The 24,802-nt window shown below is 46.1% G+C and overlaps 2 protein-coding genes across 2 annotated transcripts; both read left to right on the top strand.

Annotated features, from left to right (window-relative positions):
- Positions 1-5,357: 5,357 nt before the first annotated feature.
- Positions 5,358-9,401, top strand: LOC114587038 (uncharacterized). The gene is made up of 3 exons (XM_028710945.2): positions 5,358-5,825; positions 8,003-8,158; positions 8,996-9,401. The coding sequence occupies exons 1-3, from the start codon at positions 5,403-5,405 to the stop codon at positions 9,179-9,181; spliced, it is 765 nt and encodes a 254-aa protein (XP_028566778.2). The 5' UTR covers positions 5,358-5,402; the 3' UTR covers positions 9,182-9,401.
- Positions 9,402-16,395: 6,994 nt separating this feature from the next.
- On the top strand, positions 16,396-23,104 carry LOC114586805 (uncharacterized). The gene is made up of 3 exons (XM_028710624.2): positions 16,396-16,757; positions 19,238-19,420; positions 22,744-23,104. The coding sequence occupies exons 1-3, from the start codon at positions 16,431-16,433 to the stop codon at positions 22,855-22,857; spliced, it is 624 nt and encodes a 207-aa protein (XP_028566457.2). The 5' UTR covers positions 16,396-16,430; the 3' UTR covers positions 22,858-23,104.
- Positions 23,105-24,802: the final 1,698 nt, after the last annotated feature.

Raw genomic sequence — 24,802 nt, 5'->3', positions numbered from 1 at the left:
CAGAGAGAAGAAAAGTGAGTCGAGTCCGAGAACCCAGCACAGACTTGTGACTTCACGCTCAGGCTCTGGGAGATCCCTTTCGCTCCTCTGATTCAGATACCTCTCATAACAAGCTATCGTTTACTAATCAAAACAGGCGCTAGGAGATTTATTTCTTCGGCCCTCTTTTCTCCCCAGTGAGCCCTCCAGGATGCTGCAGTTCAGTTCTCTGGGATGCCGTGAGGCGAGGGGGCGTCCCAAGCTGGTACAAATGCCCAGAAGCTGGATTTTTCACTTCCACCTGGGAATGGAAGAATGTGTCAATACCGGTTCCCTCTCTTCTTTTCAATCTTAAATTCAGCTTCAGTTTGTCATTTTAGATTTTTTTTTAAAAAAACAGTCCTCATGAGAATTCTTCAGTGTTTTTCCATAAATAAACATATTTTTTTGTGTATGCAGTTCTGGCCAGGGAATAGGGAGAAATATGATTCAGTTTGCATTTAAAAAGGAATCACTCAGATCCATACTTTATGAGAAGCAAAACACTTTGAAATTTGTGTTTATCTGAATTTTGCAGTGCTACCCTCCAACTAACGATGTTTCCCAAAATTAGGGGAACTCCTTGCAAAAATGCATTAGTCAGAACTGCAACAAACACATGCTGCTTCAGAGAAATTTGCGCTATGACTCTGAAGAATTGTCATGAGTTGCTGCAAAAATGTGGGGAACTGAATTTAAGACTAGGAAAATGAGGTACTGAGTGAACTGACAAATGACAGGCGCAATTGATAGTCACCAGCATACACAGTTTTGCAAACAGCTTCTAATATTTATTGTATGTCTTCATCATATAAATTTTTCTACATGTTTTTGACTTATATTTTTTTTAAAAAAACCATTGGAGAACTCTGTTGCAAATTTCAGACAAGTGTAAATTTCATAAGAGGGCTGTGTTCCAGTTCTCAAACTGATTTCAAAAGTGTGAAATGAATAGATCTGACTTTAAATGGGAACTGAATTGAGTATTTCCCCCATCCAGCTGACCCCAAAGTAGTCCTGCCTAGATTTAAGGAGTGCCTAGATGGGTTTGGATGCCTCAGAAACAGGCATTCTGGGCTGTTTTGTAACCAAAATGTTTTCCAAAAGGGTGTTGGTGCACCATGTATCAAAATCAGGCCCATCCTGGCTATGTTTTGAAATGCAGCATCTCCCACCCTCCCAATCCTGCCACAGGAAGGTGGTATTCTGATTCACCAAAGAAATTTTTTACAGTTACGTTTTTAATTCTGGTTGAACGCAAAGAGAAATGAAGCTGAACGAACTTTCTTCAGGCCCCCAAATGAGGTGAAATGAGGCAAAGGGAGATTAAGAGGTTTAAAACGTAGAACAAACAGACAAGCAAACCCCCAAAGCCCTTCTTGTCAGATATATTGATAAGGACATCTGATAAAGATTCTTGATGCACTGGCAGTGATCTTTTCAGGGACTCAAATCAAAGCAAAAGTTGCGAGGATTATTAGTTTATTGGGACATTAAAACAAACCCAAAGCTGGCCCATCTCTTGTGGTCACCTGAGGCTTCACCTGGAGTGTTGGTTAATCGTGTACCTCCAAAATATTTGAATAGCGCCCTGGACCAAGTTCTTGCCAACGAAAACCCTGCTGAATTGCCCCTTTCAGAACGGGAGCTCCCTGTTCATTGTGCGAAAAGCATACAAAAATATCATCGTTATCATCGATGCCATTTCCATTCAGCTCGGTTGCATTTTGATGTCCTTCCTTGGTCATTTTTTAAAAATAATAACGCTTCATCTCCCCTGTGCTTTATATTCCGTTATCTCCATTGCTGACCTTGGCAGGGACAGGTGGTGCTCTGGGCCAGGAAGAGGGCCCAGTGAGGGTGACTGGTTGGACTGGGGAGGGTAGAGGGAGCTCCTGATTCTGCACACACTGTCAACGCTGAGGCAAAGCAAGCCTCTGGACAAATGAGGTCTGTGTCTTCTCTGAAAGCTTGGAGAGCTGTCGCCAGTAAGTTTAGATTAAGCCAGGGAGTAGGACCTGTGTCCTTCGAGATGCTCCCAGCAGCCCCTGCAGCCAGCATGGCCAATAGTCAGGGATGGTGGGAGCTGGAATCCTGCACCATTTAGAAAGCATTTGCTTAGCTATCTCCTGGATGTCAGCAGTGCTGAGCTCGATGGTCCCATGGCCTTGACTCAGCATATAATGCATCTATGAATGTTCCTTGGATTTGCAACAGCCCAGTTTTATTATTGAAAGCTTTCCCCAGTACAGTGGTACCTCGGGTTACATACGCTTCAGGTTACATACGCTTCAGGTTACATATGCTTCAGGTTACATACGCTTCAGGTTACAGACTTCGCTAACCCAGAAATAGTACCTCGGGTTAAGAACTTTGCTTCAGGATGAGAACAGAAATTGTGCTCTGGTGGCGCAGCAGCAGCGGGAGGCCCCATTAGCTAAAGTGGTGCTTCAGGTTAAGAACAGTTTCAGGTTAAGAATGGACCTCCGGAACGAATTAAGTACTTAACCCCAGGTACCACTGTAATCATAGATGTGTGGAGAGAGATATCTCTGTCAGTAGAGCATGAGACTCTTAATCTCAGGGTTGCGGCTTCAAGTCCCTCATTGGGAAAAAAGATTCCTGCTTTGTAGGGGGCTGGACTAGATGACTCTCGTGGTCCCTTCTGACTCTACAGTTCTATGATTCTATAGTGCAGAAGGTTGGGAATGAGAATCTTTGTGTCACCTGATTTTTCCTCAGATTATACATGTTTAAAAGGGATCCAGGGGAGATCCTGGAAATTACAGAACGGTTCGCTTTCGCCTGGAAAAGCGGTGGGAAATATTGTTAAAGATAAAATGACCAAGCATACAGAAGAACAAGCTCCTAGTATGTTTCCGAGCACAATTCAAAGTGTTGGTGCTGACCTTTAAAGCCCTAAATGGCCTCGGTCCTGTATACCTGAAGGAGCGTCTCCAGCCCCAGTGTTCACTGAGGTCCAGCGCTGAGGGCCTTCTGGCAGCTCTCTCATTGTGAGAAGTGAGGTTACAGAGTCTTCTTGGTAGTGCCACCTGCCCTGTGGAACGGCCACCCATCAGATGTCAAGGCAATAAGCAACTATCTTACTTTTAAAAGACATCTGAAGGCGGCCCTGTTTAGGGAAGTTTTTAATGTTTAATGCTGTATTGTGTTTTTAATATTCGGTTGGGAGCCGCCCAGAGTGGCTGGGGAAACCCAGCCAGATGGGTGGGGTATAAATACTTTGTTGTTGTTGTTGTTGTTGTTGTTGTTGTTGTTGTTGTTGTTGAAGCACCAGCATGGCCCAGTCTTATGAACCTATTAGATGCCTTTGAGCATGTCAACAAGAAAATAGATGGGGGCAGATAGAGGCAGTATTGCTGGAAAACCTGGGAGGGGAGAGGGCTCTTGTGCTTGAGTCCTGGTTGCAGGTTTCCCACAGGTATCTGCTTGGCCACTGTGAGAACAAGATGCTGGACTATATAGGCCATTGGCCTGATCCAGCAGGCTCTTCTTATGCTCTTAGGTTTCTTGCCATTGCAAGAACAAAGGGAAAATCCCAAAGAAATGGCATGGGAAATTCTGCAGAAGTGGCACCTCACTCCAATCCACCTGCCCCACATTAGTGGTGCTCAAAGCCACCCACAACTTGGGGGCAGATGTGCAACGTTGGGTTCCACATTTCCACATGTGGTCTTGTGACAAGGTGGCTACATTCTGCAAGGAAGTCTTCCAAGTAATCAGAGAGAGAACTGCAGAAAACACAGTCAAAGGCTCAGAGTTGGCCTTGCTTAATCTTGACCAAGAGAACAATACAGTGGTACCCCGGGTTAAGTACTTAATTCGTTCCAGAGGTCCGTTCTTAACCTGAAACTGTTCTTAACCTGAAGACCACTTTAGCTAATGGGGCATCCTGCTGCTGCTGCGCTGCCAGAGCACGATTTCTGTTCTCATCCTGAAGCAAAGTTCTTAACCTGAAGCATTATTTCTGGGTTAGCAGAGTCTGTAACCTGAAGTGTATGTAACCTGAAGCGTTTGTAACCTGAGGTACCACTGTATAAAGCTGCATTTTAAGCATCTTACTGGCCCGTAATAGTCAGACTTTCAAAATTCTTAGAGGGTGAAACATTGACCACACGGTATAAGAAAGCCTGGAGATTAGAGCCCATAGGGAAATTAAGCACTAAGCTAAATTAAGCAGGGGGGGGGGGGGTTAAACAAAAAGAGGTGTTCTTGTTTGGTTGGAGCAGTTTTATTATGCACAGTGCAAAAGAGGAGAAGGTGAGGACCTTTGGCATTTACAAAATTGTACAGTATGGTGCTATAGACTGCATGTGGCAGCTCGAACTGCCACACAGCCGGGAGTGCAATAAAGCGAGGGCTGTAAGTGCCGATGCAATTCAACCTCATCACTTCTGTTGCTAAAGATTTCTGCGAGGCATAGCTTGTGATGGTGTTTTGGTACGAATTCCATATACCGGTAATTTGGTATGGATTCCCTGGAATTCAAAGGGTTATGAAAGAAAGCACAGTATATGCAATAAAATAAGTACAGTGGTACCTCGGGTTAAGTACTTAATTCATTCCGGAGGTCCGTTCTTAACCTGAAGCACCACTTTAGCTAACGGGGCCTCCCGCTGCTGCCACGCCGCCGGAGCACAATTTCTGTTTTCATCCTGAAGCAAAGTTCTTAACCCGAGGTACTATTTATGGGTTAGTGGAGTCTGTAACCTGAGGCGTATGTAACCTGAAGCGTATGTAACCCGAGGTACCACTGTAGTAAAAATGCAATTAGAAATCAATAATGGATTCATGATTATTTTATAAGTTTTGCATAAATATGAACCTTACATTCCACTATGGAATATATTTTGTGACACTCCTGCTCCTCCTCCTCCTCCTCCTCCTCCTTCTATTCTTATTCCTCTTACTCTTACAACTGTTTAATTATTATTTCTAGCTTGATGTTTTGTTTTTGCTTATTGCATTTGCAGATCTTATTAAAGAAATCCAATAATAATAATAATCACAATGACTATTTAATGCAGGCATGCCATGGACGACTAGCATGAAGCTCATGGACCACAATTTGGGAAACCTCTGTCTGAGCACCTTAGTAAACAATAGCTTTTCATAAAACGTAACTGAACTGCAGGAGCAAAAGGGATCTCCCAAAGGCTGAGCCTGGAGCCACGAGTCTGTGCTGGCTTGTCAGATTCGGCTCACTTTTCTCCTCTGTGATGTGGACATGTCTTGGAGGAGGCGGGGTCCTTCCAGTTGGGGTGGGTGGAGCACCAGGGGGCGGAGCCTCCTCCATCCCTATATCTGCAGGGCTTTCGCCTCCAGCCGGGCAGCCTCTGAGTTCCCAGCCTTTCCTTGCCACAATGACCAGATCCTGGCTGTGTTTGTTGTTGCTCCTCGTGGGAGCCCTGCTCCTGGGGCAGCCGGCGTGGGGGCAAGAAGAAGAAGAAGAAGAGCAGCCCTCCTGGGGAGAGTCCAATGAGCCTGTCCCAGAGGAGCCTGAGGAGCAGATGGTGCCACCTTCGGCCGAAGAAGAAGAGGGGGACTGGGAAGAGGAGGAAAGCCTGGAAGATTCAGACTACTGGAGGCCACGCAGCTTTGAGGACCATGAGAAGATGATGGCTCAAGCGCATAGGAGGTTTATGGAGGAGGAGGCAGCATACAGCGCACGGCCAGTTCATGACTTCATGAAGCATATGGCGGTGGCTCACTATAACAAATATGATTGGCAAAGCAGATATGGCAATTACTACAAGCACTATGAGAGCAGCCATATGGATGTTGAGGTGAGCAAAGCAGAGGTTGTGAGAGGTTCCCCAAGTGTGTGTGTGTGTGTGTGTGTGTGTGTGTGTGTGTGTGTGGACTATGGGACCATAGAATCCTAGAATTGTAGAATTGGCAGGCACCCCAAGGATCATCTAGCCGAATCCCCTTTGATGTAGGAATCACTGCTGAATGCCTTTCAGATAGTCATTCAACCTCTGTGTGAAAACCTCCTGCGAAGGAGAGCCCGCCATTTTCTGAGGGACTGTTCGTTCCACTGTTGAACAGCTCTTGCCCTCGGAAAGTCCTTCCTAATATTTAGTCAGAATCTCCATTCTTGGCACTTGAATCCATTGGTACGGTTCCTACCCTTCAGGTGTAAGACACCTGGGGACCTTCATTGCTGTTGTTTATTAGATTTAAAAACCACCCTAAGCTCTCAGGGCAGTTCATAGAATAGAATACAGGATTAAAAACAAGTCAATAGTGAAAACAAAGCAGTAAAATAATACCCCCCCCCCTTCTCTCAGACGTATTTAAAAGTCTGTTGGATATTAATCACCCAAAGGCCTGGTTGAAGAGGAACGTTTTTGGCCTGGTGCCTAAAATATATATAATGAAGGCGCCTGGCGAACCTCCCTGGGGAGAGCATTCCACAAATGGGGAGCCACTACAGAGAAGGCCCTTCCTCTCTCCTGAGGCTGAGAAAAGGCACAGATAAAGTGGGAAAGTAGAAAATATTGTTCTGTTGAGATTCCCCTTGTATAGGGTGGAGGGTCCTCTAGCATTCAGGTGGTGCACCTTATGGGTGCAACTGAGCCCCCGCCCTCCCTCCGCAACAGGACTTCCCAACCTGATGCTCCCTCATTTTCCCAGTCTGAAATTCAGTAATCCAGCTTAGAATCATAGAACTGTAGTGCTGGAAGGAACCACAAAGGTCATCCAGTCCAACCCCCTGCAATGTAGAAATCCTTCACCCAACATAGGACTCGAACCCACATCCCAGAGATTAAGATTCTCATGCTCTACCAATTGAGCTATCCCAGCAATCCACAGATTTATTTCTTTTAAAGCATCCTCATGAAAATCCCTTACTACCTGGGTGCTGATTTCTCCTAATAAATTTTTTTGCATGCAGTTTTGTCTCACATTTTTTTGCAGGCATCTTTTCCCACACACAATGCATTTCTGCATGTTACTTACATTCTTAGGCACACTTTCACCCCAGTACATGCATTTTTGTAAACATTGGTTGGTTGGAAAACTGCATTGTAGCTTTTTAGGAAATCTTGGAACTCTGTGAGCTCAGCACCCTTAAGAAACTACATTTCTGACGATTATTTTTCTTGCGGTAGTGGAGAGAACCATGAATGTTTAAAGAGGTTTAAGAGTGCTTTCAATATATGGGGTAGAGGCTACATAAAATAATTAACTAATAAATCATACACACACCCCTTTCCCTCTTTTCTACATTTCTCCAAATCCCAATTACCTATCAAAAATAATTTCTGTAAATGGCAAGGGTTAGGTTCCTTAATCTGCAACAGTATGAAGTTTGGTTCTGTTGTCAGAGAACACTGGGGGGGGGGCGTGTTTGGAATCCAAGAGCAAGAATCTCCCCACCACCCCCTTTTAAAAAATCACTTCCTGGTTCTGCTGGCAAAAACCCAGACATTTTGTTGAATTTTCAAAATTCAAGACATAAAGCAACCCTAGACTGGAGGGACTCAGAGAGCCAGCATGGTGTAGTGGTCAGAGTGCTGGACTAGGACCTGGGGGACAAGGGTTTGAATTCCCACTCGCCTATGAAGCCCATAAGGTGACCTTGGGCCAGTCACTCTCTCTTAGCCTAGTCTACCTCGCAGGGTTCTTGTGAGGATAGAACAGAGGGTGAGTGTGCACAGAAGCATGTTTGCCACCTTGAGCTTCTTGAAGAACAGGTGAGCTACAAATGCAAGAACGACAACAGCCTGACTTGGCCTGACATGCCAAGCGTTCTAAGGGTTGGGAGCAATTCCCTGGTGGTGAGCGAAAGGCACTCTGCACATGCTTCGATACCCTTTTTTTTGCATTTTACGCACTTATCACATTCCAAGCTAAGCCCTGCCTTAATGCAAGCCTACACCTCTGGAGACGACTTGGCCAAGCAGAGCCATGCATCAGCTTCAGCTCGAAAGTCTTTCTCGTTCTCTGCTTCCAGAAGGCGCAAGGGATAATAGTCACCTTTGAGATGACTTTGGCGAAAACCAACTGCACAAAGGATGATGTGAGCAACCAGGAGGATTCCGTCCCGCGGTACTCCGATCTGTACTTGGAGAGCCAGGATTGTGTGCTGCTACCCGAATCCGAACAGGAGGTAAGATAACAGAATCGGTGCTGTTTTTCAGTCCGGACTGCCAGATAATGTCAGATGTCTTAACCTGTCCTGGGAGCAACAGGGAGGCTGGCCCTTTAGGGGGAATGGGGCGCTGCCCTACCAACCTCAGCCTGTCCCGCCCCCCCCCGCCCACAGTCCCATTTTCTTACAAGGGGTGGGCCTGCCTATCGGCTTCCCCCACCCTCAGTCTCTGGGTTGCCCTTGTGGAGCTCAGCAGGGAGGAAAAGGATAATAGTTAAGCAGTGTTAATCTTTGGAACTCGCCCCTGCAGGAGGCAGTGATTGCCACCAGCACGGTGGCTTTAAAGGAGGATTAGACAAACTCATGGGGAAGAAGGCTATTGATGGCTCCTAGCCATGGTGACTGTGCTGTCCCTGCACGCTCAGAGGAAATAATGCTGGAAGAAACCGCAGGAGGGGAGAGATGCTCTTGTGCTCAGGTCATGTTTGCTGGCTCCCCACAGGTATCTGGTTGTCCCCTGTGAGAACCGGTTGCTGGACTAGATGAGCCACTGGCCATAGATCCAGCTCAGCCTTCCTTTGCTTGTATTCCCTGGACAACCAAGCAGTTGCCGTCTGTCTCTGACTGTTTCCCCAACATAAAGAGCTGGTCTTTTCAGGATGCTGAATGCTGCAGCCTGAGTCCATGGCTGTGTCTAACCCGAGGCAAACCATTGGAACCAAAGAGCCCCTTCCTTCTTTCCTAATAAGTGTATTGCCAGATTGTCTTCAATACATGGGATTTCTCGTCTTTTGTTTTCTTAATTTGCATGTGTCTCTTGTTCTCCCCCCCCCCCAATCTTACCTCCGTTTTTAGAAATACGACTGCACGTTTAAAATATTTCTAGATGAGGAGTATGGAGGGGCAACTGTGATTGACGAGGATTGCGAACATGTTCCTGGAAGAACAGAAGGAATCTCTGAAGAGGTGGAGGTGGAGGAGGAGGAGGAGGAGGAGGAGGAGGAGGAAGAAATGTTTGAACCCCCCCTTGAAGAGTATTGAAGATTTGGCCTCCTCTCTGAATGCTGATGCCCACTTTTGCTGGCAGCGGTGGGAGAGAAGCTCCCGCTTGATTTACCCCTTTCCTTCCTTCCGCACCTGCAATGTAATCACTTAGATACAAGTCAGAAAACTCTCCCACTAAAAGGAGGTGTTGGAATCCACCGCAGTCCCCTCCGCACCCTAGAATCACTCTCTTCCCACTGTTCCAAAGTAGGATAATAAAATTGACTTGCACAAGCATTACTGTGTGTTTTCATAGAAACAAAAGAGCCAGAAGGTTCCCCCAAGGGTCATCAAGCCCAACCCCTGCAATGCAGAAATCACGGCTAAACAAAAAATTAAGAAAAAATGTATTAAATCTGAGAGAAAATATATTAAATTTGAGGGGAAATATATTAAATTTGATATAATTTGTTACTGATTTGTTAAAAATTTGGAAAACAAATAAGTATTATTTGGCCAAAATAATAATAATAATCACAGCTAAAGAATCCCTGACTGTTGGCCACCCAACCTCTGCTGAAAAAGATGCAAGAAAGGAGAGTCCGCCACCTTCTGAGGGAGTCCGCTCCACTGTCGAACAGCTCTTACTATCAGAAAGTTCTTTCCAATGTTTAGTTGTCTGTTCTTGTAAATCAAATCCATTGCTTCAGATCCTCCCCTCTGGAGAAGAAGAAAACGAGCTTGCCCCATTCTCTGTTTGACAGCCCTTCAGATACTTGAAGGTGGCTCTCATATCACCAATTCCCTCAACCATTCCTCATCAGGCTTTTCTCCTGAGTGTCCCCTTAAGCCATCATGTCCGCTCTGGAGGGTGGGCTGGATAGAGAAACACGATAATCAGAAATGGATAGCGCGACCCTTGCTGAACTTTACCTGTTCGGGTGAAAGATATGCATGCTTGAATACAACACACAGAATGTGAAGGCTGCCAGAGCCCATCTTCTTCGACAGTCTGGTTTTCTAAGTGCAAGGATATTTTTTAGGTAAGGGGAAATGGAAAGGTCCAATCTCAATTCTCCCCCCCCCCCATTGCATTCATGGTATGGTCCTTGAAATATACTCAGAGTCGCAAAGTGATTTCATGCTCTTTATTCAGCTCATAGTGGTGAGGAGGAATGAATAAATGTCCCCTCAAGTATCTGCTTTATATACATTATTTACACAATGGGCTGCACATGATTGGCTAATTCCGGAATTCTACTGTAAGCCAATCAGGTTGTGGATTCACTTCTATCTGGAGCATGATTGGGTAGTTCCTGCCAACCAATCATACTGCTGCATTGTTCTAGGACCAATCAGACTGCTGCCTTTTGAATCCTATTGTTCTAGGGCCAATCAGACTGCTGCAGTTTGGATCCTATTCAACTCAGTACATAACAGTCCTCTAGGAGCTGCACCACTTGACTGCCATGTTGTTTGAGTAACACACATTCAGTGATGAGTCGGGGTCTTTTTTGGCCTCCTCCTGACTTTATTTGACCTTGAAGCAGAAGGTGCCCCTTTTAGCAACCTCTCTTTTATCCCTGCAATAAATATTGTGCTCAACCCAATTGTCCGGCAGCGAGAGACTCCAGCGATGCCTGTGCTTTACCCAGGGTTTGGTTTCTATGGAATGAAGGTTGAAAGAGACGGGTGTCTTTTGGATATATGGTTTAGTTTACACATATATTCAGCCTGAGCATAGGATGGAGGGACTCACAACACCCCAACAGATGTTACTTCCCCATTAGGTTTCCAGGGGAGCCCAGGTCACAGCTTTGGGTCTAGCACAGAGTGAACCAAGACTCTGTGCAGCCAGCTTCCAGTACCACCCAAAACTTCTCTCTCTCACACACACACAATTTTTGGGGGGGACTGGCAGGGGTAGGCAACCTAAGGTCCGTGGGCTGGATGCGGCCCAATCGCCTTCTCAATCTGGCCCACAGACGGTCCAGGAATCAGCGTGTTTTTACATGAGTAGAATATGTGCTTTTATTTAAAATGCATCTCTGGGTTATTTTTGGGGCATAGGAATTTGTTCATTCCCCCCCCCCAAAAAAAATATAGTCCAGGCCACCACATGGTTTGAGGGACGGTGGACCAGCCCCTGCTGAAAAAGGTTGCTGACCCCTGGACTATGGCTAGGATGATGTATCCAGCCAAATGAGGCAGGAAAGGCCCACCTATTTGTTTCTATGGCAACAGAACTCACTCTTTAAGATATGCATGGCAGATGATAGGTCATTAGCTTGACAAAGGAACTTGCCTGACAGTTTCAGGAAACTTCCTCCTATAGAATCTATCAATCTATTGATCTATCTATTGCATTTATATCCCACCTTTTTCTTCAAGACGTTCATGGATTTTTGCCTCCTCATTTAATTCCCACAACAACCCTGTGAGGTCAGTTAGGCTGAGATTTGTGATATCTGAGGCAGGAAACATGTCCAAGCACTGGCCCAATGAAACCCCAGGAGCTTCACGGCCAAGCGGGGATTTGAACCCTGGTCTTCCAAGTCCTAGTCCAATACTCTAACCACTCTGACTCTCTGAGAAGCCCAAAGGAGAACTTGAGTGCTCCACTTGTGTGCCTCAGCTTCTCACCATGAAGGTACAGCCTAAAATGGGATGAAGATTATATACTTGTATAAATGATGCACTAAGTGAAGAAGTCCTTTCCTTTGTCCTGAAACTTTCAGCTTTCATGGGTAGGCAAACTAAGGCCCGGGGGCCGGATCCAATCGCTTTCTCAGTCTGGCCCTCGAATGGTCTGGGAATCAGCGTGTTTTTACATGAGTAGAATGCACAGCTGTCAACTTTTCCCTTTTCTTGCGAGGAATCCTAGTCAGAATAAGGGAATTACCCTTAAAAAAAGGAAAACGTTCTTCGTTTGTTTTTTCCCAAAATATAGTCCAGCCCCCCACAAGGTCTGAGGGACAGTGGACCTACCCCCTGCTGAAAAAGTTTGCTGACCTCTGCTCTAGCCTCACATACACACAGGATCATAGGTTTGGAAGAGACCCACAGGAGGTCTGACTAAAACCCACCCACTCACCCTGCCTAAACCTATAACAACAGTTGTGACCCTACTTTCTCACCCTGAAATAGAAAAAATGACCATTTATCTTGCCCCACCCCTGCGGACGCGCCCGCCGCCACCTTCCTCCCAGCTTGTCATCTCTAGGCTGCAATTCCCTTTCTCCAACATCGTCTCCACGGAAGGCAGCAAGGACCCTATCAGCATACTCATCCACGGGTCAGTAGCCTTAGATCTAACGGGGTTAGATCAAGAATGGAAAAAGACCCTTCTGAATCCATCTCCTCCTGTCTCTTTCACCTCTGGAGGGTGGCAATAATCATTCTGTGCACTGTACCTTTCACAGCTGCCTTCGTGTCTTCTGAGGTTGGCAACTGCTGTCCTAGCTCCTCTGACCCAGAATCAGTGTCTAAGGTGAGGGCATGGAAGCAATTTTGCAACTCCAATGACAAAGTGTGGCTTGTGACTGTCCTACTTCTGTGCACCACATTCCTCCAGGGGTTAGACTCTTGCAACGGGCAATCTTTCTCCACTCTGGAGGCACCCCATCTATCTTGGTGCTCCATCTCAGCCAACTCAGCTCTATCAAGAAACTCTGCATGTTGCCCTGTTGCCTGAGGTGTGATTAGGTGGGCCTTAACCAGCTTGCCATTGCTACAAGTGTACTGTTGCTTGTTCTCTGGCAGAATGACAAACATGGCCCAGGTGTTATAGGTCACTGCACCAGCTCCCTCGCCCTCCATGTCTCTGGCCCTATGCACACCAAGAGACAGAATTCTGGGTCTCCCCCTTCAGCTCCCCTGCTAAACGCCTTCGTAAACGTCCCAGTTTGCCAGCTCTGGTCACAAGCTCCCAGGATCTGCACTGAGCTAAGTTTGACTGCTGCTGGTTGCTAACTCCTCCCTTGTCAGGCTTGGGGGAATTCTCTCCCGGTAGCATCAAGGATCAAGGAAGAAACAAGAAAGTTCATATTTATGGTTTCATTCAGTCATCATGGTGCAAGACAAAGAATCCAGTCCCTAACTCCATAGTGACGTTGCTCACTCTGAACTCCTTTCTTCTTTCCCCAGCAACAGCCTGTGGCTCTATGGGGGGGGGGGGGGTCAGGAGTCAAATGTTGTTGAGCCCTTTGCTCTTGAATTCCAATTGAGCGGCGTTATACGCGGGGATGGTGGCTCTTCCATGCTTTCCAAGGACGTCTCTGCTGGCAGTTCTCCCCCTCCCCGTCCTTCTCCTAACACCTCATAACTTGGCAGCCCAAGTTCTGCTGTAATTATACACACACACACAGACACATTTTTATTGGTTTTTTTAACATATCATTTCCAACAATCATATAACATAACTTCTTATCTTATAAAATATTTTAGACTTCTGTCAACACCTCTGATGATTTTCCATTCTTTATCACTTATTCTGCATTTCTTAATTTCTCTATTACTCTTAATGATCATTAACTAATATTTCTCCTCATAGCCTTTCTTGCAATATTTCAAATAGTCCTCCTTACAAAACTTCTTGCAGTCCTACTTGCATAATCTGTTCATTACAGTTACTTTTCAAATAGTTCATCATGGTCCCATAGGTTTCAAATCCTTCCTGTTAGTTTATCTAATTCTGCATAGTCCATCAATTTCATCTGCCATTCTTCTTTCGTCGGTAATTCTTCTTGCTTCCATTTTTGTGCCAGTGATATTCTGAGATCTGCTGTAATTCAAACCTGTCTCCCTTTTCTCTTGAAACTGCTGGAGAAGGTGGGGCAATTCCCCCTCCTTCCCCTCCTCCTCCGAGGGAAGCAGAGGAGAAGGAGGGGGCGATCCCCAGCCCTCCTCTTCAGTCCAGTCCCTGACATCCCTCAGCCTGGCTTCCTCTCAGCTATAAGTCCTCCCCCTCAGATCCTGTGTCCCCACAGAGCAATCAGCCACACACACCCTCAGGCTCCAAAAACCACAAGCTCGCTCTCTTCAGTCTCCTCCAGCAATCCTTGTCCCCGTTTGTAAGCTCTGGCCGTGAGCGCCCAGGATCTTAAAATGTTGATTCCATTTCCAGAATCAGCCTCAGGAAAGTCTGCTTTGCTTTCACCTGGAGATGCCAGAAAGTGAGGCGTTCTGCAAGCCAAGCGTGTGTCCTAGCCAAATCACATTCTAATCTTGCAATTAAGGCTCAAGGAGTGCCATGTCACACTGCTCAGTGACATTTAGAACCGTTTCCATCAAAGCGACGGAAATGTCAGGCTTATTGTGGCAATAATCCAAAGCTGGCCTCTTTTCAGACATCACCTGACATTTTTCTTGGCCCATGGGGTGTTTGAGAACTGGGTACCATCATTCCACGTGGATAATGCTCCCGGCTGGACCTTGCCAAAGAAAACCCTGGTGAGTGAGCTCTTTCAGAATCGCAGTTCCTTGTAAGATGTCCAGAAGCACAATGAAATAATACAGTTACTGATGACATAATTGCATCCAGGAGAATGGCAACTGGATGCCCTTGTTCATTTTTTAAATAGCGCTTTATTTCCCCCGTGCTTCGTATGCTGTTTTCTCTTTTGCTAACCTTGTCAGTGAGGGCAGAGGCAGGGAACTGGGTTGGCCAGGGAACTGGTTAGGAAGAGGGGATGAAGTGAGAGGAGAAGAGGAGGTTGCTGCCTGGAGCAGGACAGGTAGTGGGGCCAGAGGGGCAAGTTAAAGAAAAAACTGAGCTGCCATTCCTGCACTCCAGGGGGTTGGACTAGATGAGCCTTGGAGGTACCTTCCAACTCTACAATTCTATGGGTACAGAGAGGAGAATAAGAGGTTTGGGGGAGTCCTCAGAGAAGGGATAAGGAAGTTGTGATGCCCGCCCCTTTGAGGTTGTTGGACTCCCATCTACTCAGCCGGCAGGACCAGGGGGGGATGAGATTTGGAGTCTGTCCTGAACTAGATACAGGATTAGCAATTATGGTAGCATCTACAAGATTACAAGTGATCCAGAGTACCGAGTTACTCTGCCTCCTGTGATATACAGTGGTACCTCGGGCTACAGACGCTTCAGGTTACAGACTCAGCTAACCCAGAAATAGTACCTCAGGTTAAGAACTTTACCTCAGGATGAGAACAGAAATCGAGCGGTGGCGGCAGCAGGAGGCCCCATTAGCTAAAGTGGTACCTCAGGTTAAGAACAGTTTCAGGTTAAGAACAGACCTCCAGAACAAATTAAGTTCTTAACCCAAGGTACCACTGTAGTCACAGGCGAATCAGAGTCCAAAATCTTCTCTGGCGTCTTGGTGGCACTTTGAACTACAGCTATCCCACTGCTCTCACCATGTGGCATTTGCAATACCCACACAGGCTGCATTAGAAGGAACAAACTTTACTTAGCAGTAGGCTGCAGCTACAAGGCTGTATACAGTGGTACCTCTGGTTACGAACTTAGTTAAGGTCTGTTCCTGGCATAGTTTTATAGCCTATGCAACCTTGACAGAGCATGGTTATAGGCCTCCGAGGAGACACGGCGATTTGTGAAATGGTACCTTAGTTTAAAAACAGAAACGACTTAAAAGTTAAATGTAATTAAATAGACATCTGTTGTCTATTGTTGAGTATTGACTGTTCCTTCTTGTAGAAGTCAGTGAAAACCAGTGCTTTTTTTCTTTTAAAAAAATGTTTAGGGGTGCTCTCATTTTGACTCCAGAAAAGCACCCTTTTATAGTACAAATCAGGAAAAATAAATGCAGTAAATGGACAAAAGTACAAAGATTCACAAAATGTTTACCCCTGCGTTCCCCTTCCCCCAGAAAAAAGCACTGGTGAAAACAATGAAATATTTGAAATAAAATAAAATAACCCTCTTCTGGGTGTTCATCCTTGGGACGCCCCCTCTCCTCACGGCATCCCAGGGAAGTGGACTGTAGCATCCTGGAGGCCTCACTGGGGAGAACAGAGGGCCAAAGAAATAAATCTCCAAGAGCCTGTTTTGATTAGTAGACAGTAGCTTGTTATGAGAGGTATTTGAATCAGAGGAGCGAAAGGGACCTCCCAGAGGCTGAGGCTGAGGTCACAAGTCTGTGCTGGGTTCTCAGACTCAACTCACTTTTCATCTCTCTGATCTGGCAGATGTGTCTTGGAGGAGGTGGGGTCCTTCCAGTTGGGGTGGGCGGAGCCACTAGGGGGCGGAGCCTCCTCCATCCTTATATCTGTAGGCTCCTTGCCTTCAGCCGGGTAGCCTCTGAGTTCCCAGCCTTTCCTTGCCACAATGACCAGATCCTGGCTGTGTTTGCCGCTGCTCCTCTTGGGAGTCCTGCTCTTGGGTCAGCCGGCATGGGGGGCACAGGAAGAAGAGAATCAGCCGGAATCAGGGGACGGAGGACAGTGGCACTGTTGTCGAGGGCCAGCACCACGGCCGCTCACATCGGAGGAAGAGTACGAGGAAAGGGCGAAACACGATCGGCTTAGGTTGAAAGATGAAGAGCATTCTCAGTTTCTCAGGGAATACTTCAAGAGAAAGATTACAGATTACTTTAATGCGCAGAACCCCAAACATTTCTATAAGCTATACGAGGATGCAGAGTTTAAAATCAAGGTAAGAGGAGCAGGTGGCTGGGAAGCCCCAGGGAGGGGGGGGGTGTCACTCTTTTTTCTTGCTCCCCTTCCCGCAAAAAAAAAAAAGTTTGTCCAAATTAAAATACACGTCAATGTTCTATATCTGGACAGGCTTGCCTAAACAAAAAAGGCTTTTAGCATGCGCCGGAAAGAATGCAGCAAAGAGAATGCAGCTTGAGATCAATAGGCAGGGAGTTCCATAGTGTAGGTGCTGCCACTCAATCTTACAGATGGGGAATGAGCACTATGTGGTACCAACTGAAGCAGCCAAGTGGGCACGTATGGGGTAAGGCGATCTCGCCAGTAAACTGACCCCATTCACACCATTAACAGTTGAAAAATCAGCAACTAGTGCAAATATCTGAGCACCAGCGTCGTGGTGACAGGGCCTCACTCCGGTCAGCAATCATGCTGCAGTATTCTGCACTAACTGCAATTTCTGGATCAAGCGGAAGAGGTGCCCCACACAGAGTGCATTGCAGTAATCCAGTCTTGAAGTCACCAGTGCACGAACTACTGTCAGGCTTTCCTGGTCCAGAAATGGTTGTAGCTGGACCACAGTCACAGCTGGTAAAAGGCAACGAGGCTGCCTTCAGCTGGGAATACAGCTGGTCCGACTTGTGTATGTTCTGGGGTTCATGGGGTTCCCTTCAGCTCCCAGTCCGGGTACATCTGCAGATGTTGCTAAATGCCCAGCATTGCTGACCATTAGCCATTCTGGCTACTGAATCTGCTGGTGTCCAAAAACATCTCGAGGGCCACCGATATTCCCTGCTCCTCTTTTTTGATTCCTTGGTAGGTCTCTCTCTAGTTCTGATGCACCCGCCCTGCCTTGGTCTCCTCCCTCTGCTTGCTCAAATACCAATTAACAAAATACCAATTAACAAAAACAAAAACACAAAAAACCAAAAAAAACCATTAGTTTTAGAAATATTTTTACAGGTATTTAGAGTAATTTAAAAACAAAAGAAAAAATAAAATATTACTTTTGTGCAAATGAAACATATCAGATAGTAGGTAGATGATAGATTGATAGATGATAGATGATGATAGATAGATGATAGATGATAGATAGATAGATAGATAGATAGATAGATAGATAGATAGATAGATGGTGCAATGGTCCCAGTTCTGTGGAAAGGGAACTTCAATTTCATGGGTGGGCTTAATAATTGAGAACCAAGACTGGGCAGCTCCAGGAGTCGTCCCCCATCCCCCCGCCACCTGAGAACATCAAGTGAGTTTTTTGTTTTGTTTTTCTAAATTGCAACCTTCAGCTTTTGGTTTTCTCTCCATAGGATTTGAGGGACTTGGGCAAAAATCTCTCCTGCCTCTACCCACTAGGCTGGTGGGCCACAGAGGAACAGGCCCAGGAACTGGGGGTGGGATGGGGAGGGGAGGGGGAAGGCCTTGCTCCCAGTTTCTAAAAGGGAAGGGCCTCCTGAGGGGACCGTGCCTGAGAACCTACATCTTCTGACCTGGCCCCCATAAGCCACAGGTTGAAAGGTGAAGGCTGTTGTGAAGAGCTGGGTGAGACAACATTAAGGCAAAAGAAAAGCTTTGCATGTGCTTTGAGGAGACCTTCCTCACTTATGTATGTTCTCAGGCTTGGGCCCTCACCTTTGAAGCAGCTACTGGGATTTGGTTGAACTAGCCCTGGCTTAATGCAACATTTCACACTGAGAACAGGAAGGCTTGAAATGTCTCCCTTTCTTGGAAGTTGGAAATGTGAAACAACACCTACAATAATAGACTGGCAATCACTCATGCTAGAGTAGAGTACTTTCACACAAGGAGAAGGGGACGACAGAGGATGAGATGGTTGGATGGTGTTCTTGAAGCTACCAGCATGAGTTTGATCAAACTGCGGGAGGCAGTGGAGGACAGAAGTGCCTGGCATGCTCTGGTCCATGGGGTCACGAAGAGTCGGACACGGCTAAACGGCTAAACAACAAAGAGTACTTTCAATTAGCAAAGCTGACCGGAAAAGTCAGAGGAGCCCCAAATCAAAAAATATTCAGAGAATGGAGACTATTCAAAGAATATATGAGATTATATTGTAATAATGACATTATCCTAGCAGAACTGAATGATACTTGTATATAATAAACAAATGGAATAAATACACTAGATGAATATACAGGAAAAGTTATAAAACAAACTGTGCGATAAAATTAAGACAATAGAAAAAGTACAAAGAGAACGACTGGAAGTTTCTTTCAGAAGACTTTATTAGAAAAGACAGGATGTTCTAACCAATATTTATTTCTGATTGTTAACTCTTTTTTGCTTTTTATTTTTATTTTATTTATCTTTTTTCTATTATATTTTTAATTCTATTATATGTTTAATTTCGATGTAACTGTCTGTAATATATACCGTATGTAAGATGATATTTTAAATCAATAAAGAAGAATTTTTAAAAAGTAATAATGAAATGTCTCTCCTTCTTGGCTTCAGGACGCCCCCGGGTTCATAATGGAATTCACAGTGTATATGGTGAAGACCAATTGCACGAGGGATGACGAGGAGCTTCTTAGACCGTCGCCACGTGGCCGCATCAGGCATTACGACTACATGGGTGAGTCGTCGTCAGCAGAAGATCTGTCGGACTGCCATCCTCTGTCCGATGAAGACGAGGAGGTAAGAGAACAACCAGTTTTGTTCTGCATTTCTTTTTCTTTTCTGTCGAATATTTTTTATTATTTTCCAAGTTTTTAACATGTCAGTGTTAAATTACATCAAATGTAATGCAGTTTTCCCATTGCCTTCCCACTCTTCTTTGTAGATGTGTCCCTTCTTTCCCCTATTTACTGCTTTATATTGCATATTTCTTTCCAATTCACATTCCATTGCTTATATTTAACCTTAAATTCCACATTTTAAAATTTAATTTCCCCCCTTTCTCTCGGCTGTCTATTTATCAATTCCAGCTTGTATATTTTCTTATTCCCTTAAAAACAAATGAGGTTACCCAACCCTTTGCCTCCCCACCTTAAATCATTACTTCTTGTCTCTGTATTATTTCTTTCTCTTCATCTTGCTTGTGTGTAAAATCTGGATCTATCCTTCCCACTGTTGTTCCCCTTTCACCATATCCATTCCCTGTCCAGACTGCATTGTTGTATAAGTTCCCATTTCCACCACAGCGTTTCCACTCCACCATCCATGGTTTTGAAGGACAACCATCTGGCAAGCTCTAACAGGAAGCTTTCTCCTACAAACAATGCCAATGAAACCAGCCCGCAAAGTCAGGGGAGGTGGACCATAATTCCTTGCGAACTTCAAAACACAGAGTCCGTTTCCCTGTTCTATGTTTCATTGAAGTTATGTGGAGACTTTGACTCGATTTTGGGCAGATGCACTCTGTACAGTGGTACCTCAGGTTACAGACGCTTCAGGTTACAGATGCTTCAGGTTACAGATTCCGCTAACCCAGAAATAGTACCTAGGGTTAAGAACTTTGCTTCAGGATGAGAACAGAAATCGTGCGGCGGCAGCGAGAGGCCCCATTAGCTAAAGTGGTACCTCAGGTTAAGAACAGTTTCAGGTTAAGAATGGACCTCTGGAACGAATTAAGTTCTTAACCCGAGGCACCATTGTTTATTCGAAGCGTATTTGATGCGCATTGAAAGAGCAGAACTTGCCCTCCCCCCCAAGTGTCCCGGGAACTGTAGTTCATTAAGGATGCTGAAAATGGGTGCCTCTGTGAAAAGGAAACTACAATTCTCAGAATTCTCTGGGGGAAGAGAGTGGATAGAGAAAAAAGCTTCTCTCCCTCTCTCCTAACACTAGAACTCATGGAAATCACCATGAAGCTGAATGTTGAAAGATTTGGGACAGAGAGAAGAAAACACTTGTTAAACTGGGGAACTCCCTCCCACATTAGTCTCGATGATGGCCACCAACTTGGAAGGCTCTAAAAGAGGATTAGACGAATTTGTGGAGGAACAGGCTGTCAGTGGCTACTAGTCACAGTGGTTATGCTCTGCCAAAGGGGCCCCATCTAGGCCAGCAGCCTATTCCTACAGTGGCCTACTGGATGTTTCTTCTGGGAAGCCGACAAGGAAGGAAGACCTGAGCACCACAGCACTGTCCCATGATTCCCAGCAGCCGATGTTCAGAGCAGGGAAAACAGCCATTGCAGCTAATGGCTACTAAGTTGGGATGAGGCTTCTTCATCAGGTTTTGGAGTTCCCAGACACCCTTATTTTTTCTGCCTCTACAGGCATTTGATTGCCAGGAAAACCCAGCAGCGTACAGTCACAGATCAGCTATGATTCAGGACCCTGGACAGGTCCAAGAGGCTAAGGGAAGGACTATAAAGATGTTAACCTCTGCGGGTAGTAGAGCAGGGGGTCAGCAAACTTTTCCAGCAGGGGGCCGGTGTATGTCCCTCAGACCTTGTGGGGGCCAGACTATATTTTGGGAAAAATAAATGACTGAATTCCTATGCCCCACAAATAACCCAGAGATGATAAAAGCACACATTCTACTCATGTAAAAACACCAGGCAGGCCCCACAAATAACCCAGAGGTGTATTTTAAATACAGTGGTACCTCGGGTTAAGTACTTAATTCATTCCGGAGGTCTGTACTTAACCTGAAACTGTTCTTAACCTGAAGCACCACTTTAGCTAATGGGGCCTCCTCCTGCTGATGGTGCCGCGCCGCCGGAGCACGATTTCTGTTCTCATCCTAAAGCAAAGTTCCTAACCTGAAGCACTATTTCTGGGTTAGCGGAGTCTGTAACCTGAAGCGTATGTAACCTGAAGCATATGTAACCCGAGGTACCACTGTAAAAGGACACATTCTACTCATGTAAAAACATGCTGATTCCTGGACCGTCTGCGAGCCGGATTTGGAAGGCGATTGAGCCGGATCCAGCCCCTGGGCCTTAGTTTGAAGCATTGTTAGAAGCATTGCTGCCTCCCACCATAGAGGCAGGGCAGAGCCATTCTGGCTAGTAGCTATCAGTAGCCTTCTCCGCCATGAACCAGCTGAAGCCTTATATAGGCTGAAATGGTCTGCCATGTGGCAGGCTTCCACTCCCCCCGCCCCATTTTGTTGTTTTTAGTTTTTAAATATTACATTCATTGCATTCTTTATCCCACCTTTTCCTCCAAGCAGCTCAAAGTGGCATACGTGGTTCTGCTGCTCCTCATTTTATCTTCACAACAACCTTGCGAGGAAGGTTAGGCTGAGATTTTTTGAAAATCTGAGACTGGAAACTCCCCCAAAGCACCTCTTCCTGGTGGCAAAAGCTCTGCTTAATGGTACCGAATTATAACTGACCAAATGCTACTCAACGGCTGCATTGGGGGGGAAAATCAGCTGTTGCTGGAACCCAGCTCCCTCTGCCTAATGTTAAGGCTGGCCCAGGTCAGCTTTATTGATCTGATGATTTGTTGAGAGGGTTAAGGACCCTTGAGACATGGCTGGAGAATGCTGTCCTCCCCTCCCTCTGATTCCCAGGACTTGACTGGTCATCGCTCTGCAAATATTCACACTGCTGGGTTTGTTTTATCTGTTTGCTTTTTGCAACTCTTAAACATATATAATCCGGAACACTTCTTTTAAAAACCAGAGTACATATTTCCCAAGTACCAAATGCTGCACCCAGGATCCCTGCCTGTGTTTGCTGTGTGTAGTCATGAATCATAGAGTTGGAAGGGTTCCCCAAGGGTCATCTAGTCCAACTCCCTGCAATGCAGGAATCACAACTGAAGAATCCCTGACAAGTGGCCATCTGACCTCTGCTTTCAAAACTCCAATAAAGGAGAGTCCTCCATCTCCTAAGGGAGCCCAAATCTACGCAACCCTTTCTGCCATGATCTCAGGGAGAGCCCTGATAGGGCTTGTCTTTAAGAGAAGAGTGGAGGCATATTGAAATGAATAAAAACAAGCCCTCCCGGACTGACATCTTTCTTCCTTTCATTTCTGCCTCCTTCTCCTTCTGCTTTCAGATCCAGAAATGCACGTTTTCAATGTATGTTGGCGGACAAGGCGAAGGGGGACGACACCATGTCGTCGGTCATCGCTGCAGAGAAGTGAAAATTGTTGAAGAAAGTGAAGATTGAAGCCTCTGCCTCCTTCCCAGATGCTGCTGCCAGCCAATTGTGGGGTGGGGGAAGGAGAAATCCCCCCTCCGATTGGTCCACTCCTTTCCTTCCATGGCTGCAACATAATCACTTAGAAGCAAACTTGGTGTCCAAGCCCAGCACAGTCCCCTCCTCCCCGTAGACACTCTGATAGATCTCCCCCCCCCCCGCCTCTGTTTCCCACTGTTCTGAAATAGGAGAATAAAATTAACTTGCACAAGCATTGCCATGTGACTTGACAGCTCTGTCTGTTTGTCCAATTTAAACACCTGTGTCTTAATGAAATCGTAGAGTTGGAAGGGATGCCCCCCCCCCAGGAGTTATCTAGTCAAACCCCCTACATTGTTGCTGTTGTTTAGTCATTTAGTCGTGTCCGACTCTTCGTGACCCCATGAGCCAGAGCACACCAGGCACTCCTGTCTTCCACTGCCTCCCGCAGTTTGGTCAAACTCATGTTCGTAGGTTCGAGAACACTGTCCAACCATCTCATCCTCTGTCGTCCCTTCTCCTTGTGCCCTCCATCTTTCCCAACATCAGGGTCTTTTCCAGGGAGCTTTCTTTTCTCATGAGGTGGCCAAAGTTTTGGAGCCTCAGCTTCACGATCTGTCCTTCCAGTGAGCACTCAGGGCTAATTTCCTTAAGAATGGAGAGGTTTGATCTTCTTGCAGTCCATGGGACTCTCGAGTCTCCTCCAGCACCATAATACAAAAGCATCAATTCTTCGGCGATCAGCCTTCTTTATGGTCCAGCTCTCACTTCCATACATCACTACTGGGAAAACCATAGCTTTAACTATACGGACCTTTGTTGGCAAGGTGACGTCTCTGCTTTTTAAGATGCTGTCTAGGTTTGGAACCCCCTACAATCACAGCTAAAAAATATCCCTGCATGATAGCTAGGAGCCCTGCCACACAATCAGCAGAATCAGTGTGGAGAAATTGGACCATTGAATATTTCCCCCTCTAAAAGGAAGGAAGCTGATGAGGGCAGAGGGAAGAAAAAACCTTTTCAACTCCACCTCCCTGACATGATAGATTTCATACGTGCAAGGGGCTGTCGGCACAGGGGACTTTTCCAAGGCAGGACCACTGGGTGGGATGCTGAAGTGGTACAGTCCCAACACAGTGAAATATTCTGCCAAAGGTGTCACAAGTGGAGCAGCCTGGCTCTGCCACATGAGCAGCTGTGGAAGTTCTTCCGGTGCCTCTGCCCTGTTTTTGGCATTGACCAGACCTGGACCCGGTGGATGAAAGTCATCATGACGGTGTAGCTGAAGGGAGGAAAGGGAAGCTGGGGGAGAGGCATAAGGGCATAAGAAGAGCCTGCTGGATCAGGCCAAAGGGGGCACACCTAGTGCAGCATCCTGTTCTCACAGGGGCCAGCCAACCAGATTCCCCAAAGGGATGCCCACACAAGTGGGGTGGGGCGGGCAAGCAAGCAAGCATCCACTGTAGGGAGGATTCTGGTTTTGTCCACAGTCTGGAGTGAATGTGCCCATCACATTCACACACAGACACCAACCCCATGCACCGCCCAGAGCGTGGATTTGTGGATTAAGCTGAGTAACTGGCAAACTGACCCATGCGGGATCTGTTCTGTACAGTGGTACCTTGGGTTAAGTACTTAATTTGTTCTGGAGGTCCGTAATTAACTTGAAACTGTTTTTAGAAGTCATAGGAGGGGAGAGGGATTTTGTGCTCAGGTCCTACTTTCTGTTTTCCCACCAGCATCTTGTTGGCCACTGTGATGCTGCACTAGGGCCATTGGCCTGATCCAGCACGGCTCTTCTTATCTTCTTATGGAACCTCCAGGTCCAGAGGTAGTCTATCTGAGATTCTTAGACGAACCATCTCTTTTAAGTAGACTTACACTTGTTGTGGATATCAGACCACAAGATGATCAAAGAGCCATAGACTTGGAAGGA

The sequence above is a fragment of the Podarcis muralis genome, chromosome 16 (genome assembly GCF_964188315.1).
Source record: "Podarcis muralis chromosome 16, rPodMur119.hap1.1, whole genome shotgun sequence".
Lineage (NCBI taxonomy): Eukaryota > Metazoa > Chordata > Lepidosauria > Squamata > Lacertidae > Podarcis > Podarcis muralis.
Note: the sequence above shows the minus strand (reverse complement) of the source record. Positions and strands in the feature narration are given on the sequence as shown.